The following is a 9,395-nucleotide window of genomic DNA, read 5'->3' as shown; positions in this document are numbered from 1 at the left end:
CAGGCAAACCCATGCTCAGTAGCCTCAGTGCCCCTCTCTGGGCAGAGATTCCAGGCAGTGCTGGCCAGTCTTTCTGGGACACAGCACGGGGTGTGCAGCTGCATCAGTGTGGGACTGTGACAGCCATGGGGACAAGGCTGTGCACACAATCCTCAGGTCTCCCTTACTCGTGTGCACACAGCCCAACTGGGCAGCCTGGTTTGAGTCTGTGGGTGGTTCCTGCTGTAACAAACCTTGTTGCTTGGTTTTTCTACACAAATTTTTTTTTCTTTTTTTTTTTTTTTTTCCCTTGGACTTCTGTTAGCCAGTCAGGGATGTGCTGGTGGGACCAGCTGCATTCCCTCTTCCCTCCCCCAGTGTCAGGGAGCAGACACAAAGAGGGTTTGCAGCAGCTGATCCATTCCATGATCAAACTGTTGGCTTGATGCAAGCCCTTGGAGCCAGAGCTGGGAGCAGGGAGCTCTGTACCCCACAAAGGGGCACTGCCAGGCTGTGCACTGCTAATCTTTCCACACCTTTCTCCTCCATGACTGCTGCCATACCTGCAGTGCTTGCCCTCCTCCTCCTCATCCTCCCTGTGGCCAGGAAGCCTGGCGTGGGAGGAGGTAGCATGCTGTGGTCCTGCATGGTGCTGGAGGCAGTCCCTTGGTGAGGAGGCAGGTTAGTCACTGGCATCCCAGGAGCATCCTCCATGTCCCAGCAGTGCCTGGAGCATTTCCCCTCCATTTGCAGCAGGAGCACCATGGAGGGCAGCGAGGGGAAAGATCCAGCCAAAATTACAACCCAGCCATGCAGGGGGGGACACTGCAAGCTGAGAGGGAACACACAAGCCTCCCTTCAGCAGCATGTGCCAGCCCCCTGCCCTCTGTCCTGCATGGAAACGTGCTTCTCTCCTCATCCCAGGAGCAAGCCCCACTAGAACATCACCTCCTCGCAGCTCCCGTAGTCACTCTCCACCATGTCAGAGCCCTCGTAGTTGGGTGGTGCCAGGGGCTGGGCTCGGATGCTGGGCTGGTGGCCCAGCTCGCAGTCGGCGTACGAGGGCTGGGCCACGCTCAGGCGCATGCTGACCCTCTTGTAGCCCGGCTCGGGCTGGAACGGGACCCCCTCGCCCTGCACCAGCTGTGCTGGGTAGTAGCTGATGGCCGTGTACTCGTTCTGGCACTGGGATGCCCCCACGTCCATGGGGCCCAGCGGCAGGAAGTCCTCCAGGTTCTGGTTGCTGTAGCGGGGTGGGATGGGGGCGCGCTTGTTGCTCTGGTCCAGCGGGAAGGGGAAGCCCCCGTAGAGAGCGACCGGCTCCGCGTCTGCCGGGGGAGGGGGCGGCGGCGGGAGAGGAGGGTGAGAGGAGGAGGCAGGGGGGCCTTGGATGATCTCGTAGTGGGAATACTCCTGGACATCTGATGACAGGTACCGGGGCGGCCAGTAGGTGGTTTCTGCTGGGTAGACTGGAACAAAAGAAAGTTGTGTTAGATGCAGCTCTAGCAGCTGGTGCCTCTCTTCTGCCCTCCTGCCAATTCCCTCTGTAGGCTCTGAGCCTGCAGGAAATATGGCAGACTAGGGAGAAGAGGAGATGTAGGGACAGGGGAGGTGTAGCTGCTACTTTGGGAATTGTGGGGACCTGAGATCACCCATGGGCGTGCTGAGGCTGCGTTCCCACCAGCCTACAGATATCCACTACTCCAGCACCCAAAAGACACACTTCATCATTATGTTTGGATGCAAGAAACTCATGTTATGAAGGGATTGGGGCAGTGATGCCCTGGATCTCTCCCTTTCCCTGCAGTTACTCCTGTAAGGAACTCCTGCATGGGGTAACCTTGCTGTCCAGAGCCATTCAAGGTGTTTCCCTGAGAATGTTATCCCTCTGCCCAGAAGCACTGATGCAAATGTCTTCATTAAAACCCCTACTGGCTTTTAGGATCTTAATTTTCTTTTTCCAGTTTTTCTCTTTCATAGGCTTTTTTGATGCAGGATCACAACTTGCTGTGCATTAATGGCTTCCCTGCTGATTGTGTACAAAACCAAGCAGGTTAAAGCAGACAATGTAGTGGTGAACCAGGAAGGAAGAGCCAATGAAGGTCCTATAGCAGGGCTGAGGCAGATTTTGCCCCTACTTTGTGGGGGGATAGAATGTAAGAAAATAAAGATAGTGCAGAAGGTAATCTCACCCCTGAGGAGTTGCAGCTGTACTGATTACCAAAGATTAGGAATAGGCCTGCCCTTAAGAGGCCACAGCTGTGTCCAATGAGGATGAGTGCTATAAAAGAGGGGGTTAGCTGGTTGAGAAGGAAGCTGGAGTTTGTTGGCTGTGCTATGAAGGAGTCAGTGCTTTAAGGAGGTGCCCGTGAGAAATCACCAAGAAGGCATGAAACTTTTGCAATAAGATGACAACGCTACTTTGCTTTAGCCAACACCATTTTTCCTGCATGTTTGCAAACCTCAGATCCACTTCCCAAGGGAAAGAGGGATATTTAAGAGCAAGAAGAATCTGTGGCTACTGACCCATCTCCTCCCTGGCCCAGGTGCACTTGATGAAGGACTCGTTGTCGGAGTTGGACGGGGGTGCAGCGGGGGGCAGGTTGGGGGCCACGCTGCACACGATGGTGCCCCGGTGCTTGGGGGCGTTGGCCGAGTTGAAGGTGACGAACTCGGGGCTGCCGGTGCCTTTGCGCTGCTCGGGGGTGGCCCGGTCCAGGTTGTTGTGCGCCGTGTCGCCGAGGATGTTGAGCTCGATGGGGGGCACGGGCTGGGTGCCCACGCCCACGCTCTTGGAGAACTCGCTCTTGGAGAGCAGGTCGGGGTCCTCGCGGGCCACCGGCTTGTGCGCCTTGGCGCGGTGGCGGCAGCGCTTGCGCACCAGCACGAAGGCCGTGGCCAGGATGGCCGCCCCCAGCACGCCGGCCGCGATCTCCGCGATCTCCTCGGGGCCCAGCGCCCAGTGCGTGGGCACGATGGCCGGGGTGATGATGGGCTGGGTGCAGTAGTCCCCCTGGTAATCCGGTGGGCAGATGCAGTACATGGAGCCCTGGCTGCTCACGCAGCGCCCGGCGTTGCGGCACGGGTTGTCTGGGCACTCCTCTGCCAGCTTCTCGCACCTGTGGGGAGAAAGGGATGGAGATGACCTCTGTCAGCCTGGGATGCACCAGAACTGCCTGATCCTGGTCAGGCTCTGGCTTACACCACCCATGGATGCTCTGTCCTGGTCTGCTCTCTCTCCCTCGTTGGATTCTTGCTACCTGCTTATCCTGACAGAGGATCTTTGAGTATAAAATGATGCTGTTCAAGAGACCATGTTTTACAGAGTGGTCTTATTTTTCAGTTGTACACCCAAAATAAAATAGGGGGCTTTCTGCCTCAGAGGAGTTTGGAATTCTAGGGCTAACACTGCATAGAGAGATGCTCCCATCCTGTTAAATTAGGGAGCCCAGGATCAGTGTGAGGTGTGTTAACCTCTTATGAAGCCTCCCATGTCCTCCAAGCTCTGTGGAGCCTCTGGATGGTCTGTGGATGTCTGCAGGCTGCAGAAAACATTTGGGAAAAGACTACCCCGTGAGGTGATGAATGGACACCCTTGCTGGAGAGAATTTTTTGACATTTTTTATGGAGCATCTGCAGAACTGAGATGGAATTTCTGATTCTCTGTCCTACTCCACCCCACACACAACCTAAATGTTTGCCAACAGTACAGGGGACCTTTCCTTCCAAGAGCAATGACCTCCCCATGCTGGGGTGAATATACAGTGCTTTAGTAGCTTTTCATGCCTTTTTATTTCCTCATTACTGAACAAACTCTGTGAGGTTTGCACTGCTCCTGTTGTAGTCAGTGATTTAGGATGCGTGAGCTGGTGTGTGTGACATGCACCCACAGGGTCTGGCTGATGTCAGGAATTACACTGCCACCTAATGCTCAGCTACACGCTTTTATTCCAAGAGCTGAACAGGTAATTTCTGCCTTTGCCTTGATCCACAGGACCAGTGTCCATGCTGGCTAAATGGGCAAGGCAGAAGGATGAACTGGGTGTGATGGGCAAGGCAGAAGGATGAACTGGGTGTGATGCTGTCTGAGCCTGCACTGGGAATCTCTGACCAGGCTGGGCTGGAGGCAAGGTGGGGGTCTTGGAGGGGCTGCTGGGCTGGGGTGGTAATGCCCACTGTCTTGAGCTGGGATTTGAATTGGATGTCCCAATCAAATCAATCTCTGTCCCAAAGCTGCGAGCTGGGACAGAGATTTCTTTTGCATGAACTCCGTAGAGCTGGTCCCAGATAGAAACAACCTCTTTAGCACCCTGCAGGGTGGGTGTTCAGGCTACTGAAGCAGGGGGCACCTCACAGCTCTGCCAGGCAGGTTCTCCCAGCCTCAGGGCACCCTCCTGCCACCCAGGGCAGTGTCTGCCTGTATCCTGCTGCCAGGCCCCCCGTCACAGCTGAGCTCCCCCCACCACTGCCAAGGTGTTCCCATTGCTGCTGAACTCAGATCCTGTCACAGGGAGTAGCAGTGTGTGTCAGCAGCACTGTGTCCCATCACAGAGAGCCTCTGCACTGCCCCACAGCACCTGCAGCCACCAAAGCACCTGTAAGCAGAGATGTTTCTGTTTTCCCTCCTGCTCAGAGAGGCAGTGGCCACACGATGGCAGAGTTATTTGTGTCCTGCTCTGCTCAGCTCTGCCCTCCAGCACCTCCTGGCTGCAACGCTCAGGCGCCTGCAATTTGCAATTAATCCCAGAGTGTGTTGATCTGGTGAGCTCCAGAAAGGTGCAATGCTCATGTTCTCAGCCCATCATGGGATGTCAGCTGTCCCAAAGCCCCCCAGGCCTTACCTTTCACCCAGGTACCAGTCAGGGCAGTGGCAGGAGTAGCCAGTGGCTGAGAGGGTGCAGGTTCCCCCATGCAGGCAGGGCTTGGACTCGCAGGGACTGTCCCCAAGCTCACAGTGCTCACCAGAGAACAGCCCGGGGCAGATGCAGGTGTAACCTGGAGAGGGTGAGAGTGAACATATTCGTGTGAAAAAATGGGCAAGAACAGAGAGGAGCAGAGCCTGGTGCTGATGGCCCCCACAGCCCCTTGCACAGCTACCCAGGCACAGGAGTTTGCTGCTGTAGAGATGCTGTGGGACACCCAGGCCATCCCTGGAGGTCTGGTGGGTTCATTACAGGACCTGGCATAGTTGCTGGAGGCTGGGTGGCCATTCTGGGGCAACACAGTGGCACTAGGGAGCTGATTGAGCAAGAAGTCAAGCGCGTCCTCTCCTGACACAGATCAGAGATGGAGTCAGGGCATAGCTTTATTGCATGGAGAAGCTGAGGGACAAATCTGGGATAAAGGAAGGGGAACTTGGCAGGCTGATTCACAGTTTCTGACTCTGTTGAGTGCAATCCCCTGTAATTTGTTGTTCTCAGGAGTCTTTGGTCCTGCGAGTTCTCGTGGTATGAAGTGCCTGTCTCAACATGCAGAGTTTCTCCTGCTTGCAGGAGATGTCTGTTCACAGACAGAGGGAAACCCAGCACAGCCAGGGACTCGGAGGGGCTCCTGCTGTTTGTGCTTTTGGCTGCTGTTTAGCACAGCCCTAAGCATGGGAATGTCCCTGGCTTTGCTGAGCTCCTGCTCGTCACCTGGCTGGTGCTGCAGTGAGGGAAATTCAGAGTTTGCACCTTCCAGAGCACTTGAAAAGTCTTTGCTACTCCTCCACAAGCTGAAGAACCCTGCTTTAGAGCACAGGGCAAACAACCTGGGCCTGTTCCCACATGTGTGTCAGTGGCTGTACCAGAAGGACGTGCCGACACTGGTGCAGCAGGTGCTGGACATTGCCCACAGGCCTGTGTGTGCCCAAACACATGTCCTGGATGTGGGGCTCACTTGTGTTTGTGGTCCTGGGGTGGTGCTGGGCTGGCCTGGGTGCTCTCCCCACAGCTGTGTTCTCACACAGCCACGTGGTTTCCCAGGCTTGCTCCACAGGCGAGTCGCTGCCTGTGCTGCAATCCCACACCGAGATCCCTGGGCACAGCTTTGCAGGAACTCACTGAGATCCCTGGGCAGGGCTCTGCAGGAACTCGCTGAGATCCCTGGGCACAGCTCTGCAGGAACTCACTGAGATCCCTGGGCAGGGCTCTGCAGGAACTCACTGAGATCCTGGGCACAGCTCTGCAGGAACTCACTGAGATCCCTGGGCAGGGCTCTGCAGGAACTCGTGCTGCCTGCCTGGGGTACCCAGGACTGAGCCCATGGCACTCAGGTAACCAGGATGACCTCCCAAATAAACATCCCTTGGGCAATCCCTTCCCTGCAGCAGGGCCCTGCCTGGGGCCATGTCCCACAGGCTCTTTCCTGGCCAGCTGGGCCATTTGCAGGAGAAATTGTTCATCCTAGAAGGAAACTATGGGAAAGGTGCTGGATGATCATTAGGTTATTACTGAAGGAATGATTTTTCACCTCTCCCTCCCACTGTATTCTCTCTGCAATGAAAGCAGGGGATGCCTTGACTTAGAGCAAAGATGTGTTTTCCCTTCGTGGGCTTTGAGCCCCTTCCAGCCCAGCCAGAGGTTTTCTGTGCAGAGGGTCTGAAGGCTGAGGTGTGAGTGCCAGCCAGACTAACTGTTCTGTACATTTACACCTGGTGTCAAACAAGTTCACCTGAACCAGGCAGCTGCTGAGTCGACAGGGCTGGGAATCTTGTTCCCAGAGGCAGCGGGCAGGGCAGGGGAAGGTGGTGCCTCCTTTGTCCTCACTTGCTTGCCGGGCAGGGTGTGCTTTGGCAAGGGCCCCAGAGAGCTGCAGGAGCAGCCTCTGCCCCACACAGCAGCGTGGGAAGCACCCCACTGCCCCTCTGAGGGGCTGAGGCACAGGCAGTACCCATCTCATAGAGGGTGTTATGGGGTGCAGCCCTGCTCTGCTGGCAGCTACAGCCAGTTGTAGGGCAGTGACACACGGGTGGACATCACTGGGAGCAGCTCCTCTGCTCACAGCCCCTGTCCCTGTGACACAGGACACGGCTCACTGCAAGGAGCCCCTCTGATGGCAGGAATGGGGCAGCAGGGACAATGCCTGGTGCAGAGCCCGTATCAAACCTCTTTTGGGTGTGTGCACCCCACGTTAGCCTGGGATTCTTGGATTTGAGCTTACAGTTTTCCCATATCCCTTTGCATAGCCCTGGGGAGTCGCTCACTGCAGTGGGAAGAGTCCAAGATCTTGGCTTGTTTCTGCCCAGATACCATCACCACATGATCCCATCTTGCCTGATTCCAGCCTTGTTAACAGCTCCTTAAGCAAAAAGGATGCAGAGGGGTGAGTGGAATCTCTACATGCATTTGAGTTTTTGGCAACACTCTGCTCTCCTATGTCATGCACACTCCTTAGAAACACCTTCCTGCCCTCTGGGCCCACGGTCCACTGGTGAGAGCCAGGATGATGATCTCACACCCTGCAGCTGCTGCTGCACTGAGTCACCTGAGGTCCCCTGGGACAGAGGATCTCTGCTTCCCCTCTGGAATAGCCCCTCCCCAGGGATAATAAAGCTGCTGCATCTTTCCCCCCCTCACTGCTCACTGCTCTCCACAGCTCTGAGCGAGATGTTCACGTACCTCCTCCATGAGTTTCGGAGCACATCCCGTTGTTGAGGCAAGGGTTGCTGCTGCAGGCACCGCTGGGGGAGCAGCACTGCCTTATCCCCACCTGCTCCAAGACTTCCCTCGACTGCCCTTTCCCTGGAAGGAGAACCACTTCTCTGCCGTTGATTGCAACCACGTCCAGGCAGCCCCTGAAGCCCCGTGTGACCCTCTGGGACTGCAGCAACTTTGGGAGGCCCCCAAAGACCAGGTCTCGCCTGCCCTGGGGGACACCACAGGTCCCTGGCAGCTGGAGGGAGGCGTTGCCCAGGCCATCGACGAGCAGGCGGACGGAAGAGTTCTTCACCTCCAGGAACACTGAGTGCCACTCGCCGTCGCTCACAAACCGTGAGGAGGAGAGGTTCCCAGAGGAGCTCCCCTGGCAGCTGTAGCCAAGGTGAGGCACTCCATTAACCATCTGTAAAACACAGAATCACAGCTAGCTGGGACACAGGTGGCTGCTGTTTCATGAAGGGTTTCAACATTCCTCCTGCTGCTTGTTCCCCTCTCTCCCAGCCTTGACAGTTGAGATTACTCCCAATTTTCTAATTCCAAGAAGTACCAAATGCAGCCTTTTTCACCTTTTTAACCTATGCCTGGATCAATTAAGGGACTGCAACTCCTTTACTTTGCAGAACACCTTCACCTCTCTGGCACAATTTCACCTATGGTCCTTCCTGGCAGCCTTTGACCAGCATGCAAGGAAGGAAGCCCCTCTTTCCATGCAATAGAGCCATGGGATCACAAAGCTACTGCTGCAGCTGCTTGCCCTTTCTCCCACCTTCCTGAGCCTGATCAGAGCCCTGGAATTCAGACTATCCATAAGAGCACCACCAGTCACAGATGGACTCTTGTTCTGGGCCACGTGGCTTTTGTTCTGTTCTCACTGTCTCATTGGTAGTGGGGAAGGTGCTGGACCAGTTGCCCTTTTGGCAGGGGTGAGGGTGGTGAAAGAATCTTATTGAGGAGAAGCACTGGCAGCTTTCTCTGGAGGAAAAAGCAGGACTTGGGAGGCAGAGAAAGGAATAACTGTTGTACCCATGCAGGAACACAAGGCCAAAGTTACTGCAATCCAATCCTTGATCTCCATCAGACTGGAGAGAGACAAAGCACTGAGCTGCTAAAATTGAACCACACCAAAGTCCTCTGCCTTAAATGGGGACATCAGAAATTCCTATTTCTGGCCCAAGATTCATCTTTAAAAGTCATATAGGATGGAGAAAGAAAAAGTTAGTTGTGTGTTTCAGGGTGAAGTCAGGGTTAAACCCCTTTTTCACCTTTATCTCCCCAGTGCTTTGTTGATAAAACCTCTCTCTCACAGAAGCCAAGAGCCTATGGAAAAGGAGAAAAGAGATGGAATGAAGTGCTGGTGGGAAACCTGCAGAGCCTGCTATGTAACATCAAGCAATTCATCCCAGGCAGGAGAGATGTCCCTGGAGGCCATTAGAGACAGCAAGAAGGGTTTCATTCTTGGAAGACGTTAGAAGAGCAACAATGATTATGGGCTACACTCTAGAGAAACCCACCCACAATATGAAGGCGATACTCTGGAGCAGAGCAGGACAACAGCTAACTCTTAGAGGAGCCCATGGTATAAATAAATACAGTGGGAGGAGAGAGCAACTGCTGAAGGAAGAAAGAACAAGAAGCAGCTGGCACATGGCATGGAAGAGCCTCAGGGCAACACGTGTGTAAATCCCTTTGCACAATTGGCAAGCACACCAGAGAACTTTGTCACTTCACTTCATCTGCAGGAACATGATTTCTCTTCAGATGGGTCTGTAGATTTGGCTT

At 54.9% G+C, this 9,395-nt stretch overlaps 1 protein-coding gene across 1 annotated transcript in view; it reads right to left on the bottom strand.

The window, feature by feature from the left end:
- Nucleotides 1–915: 915 nt before the first annotated feature.
- Nucleotides 916–9,395, bottom strand: part of FAT2 (FAT atypical cadherin 2) — a 44,151-nt gene continuing 35,671 nt past the window's right edge. The window contains exons 20-23 of the mRNA XM_066560431.1: nucleotides 7,578–8,019; nucleotides 4,821–4,974; nucleotides 2,506–3,098; nucleotides 916–1,448 (exon numbers count right to left, since the gene is read on the bottom strand). Of these exons, the coding sequence (XP_066416528.1) occupies nucleotides 916–1,448; nucleotides 2,506–3,098; nucleotides 4,821–4,974; nucleotides 7,578–8,019 (1,722 nt within the window). The remainder of the gene's footprint in view (nucleotides 1,449–2,505; nucleotides 3,099–4,820; nucleotides 4,975–7,577; nucleotides 8,020–9,395) is intronic.

The sequence above is a fragment of the Molothrus aeneus genome, chromosome 15 (genome assembly GCF_037042795.1).
Source record: "Molothrus aeneus isolate 106 chromosome 15, BPBGC_Maene_1.0, whole genome shotgun sequence".
NCBI classification, from domain to species: domain Eukaryota; kingdom Metazoa; phylum Chordata; class Aves; order Passeriformes; family Icteridae; genus Molothrus; species Molothrus aeneus.
This window is presented reverse-complemented; position numbering and strand designations above follow the sequence as displayed.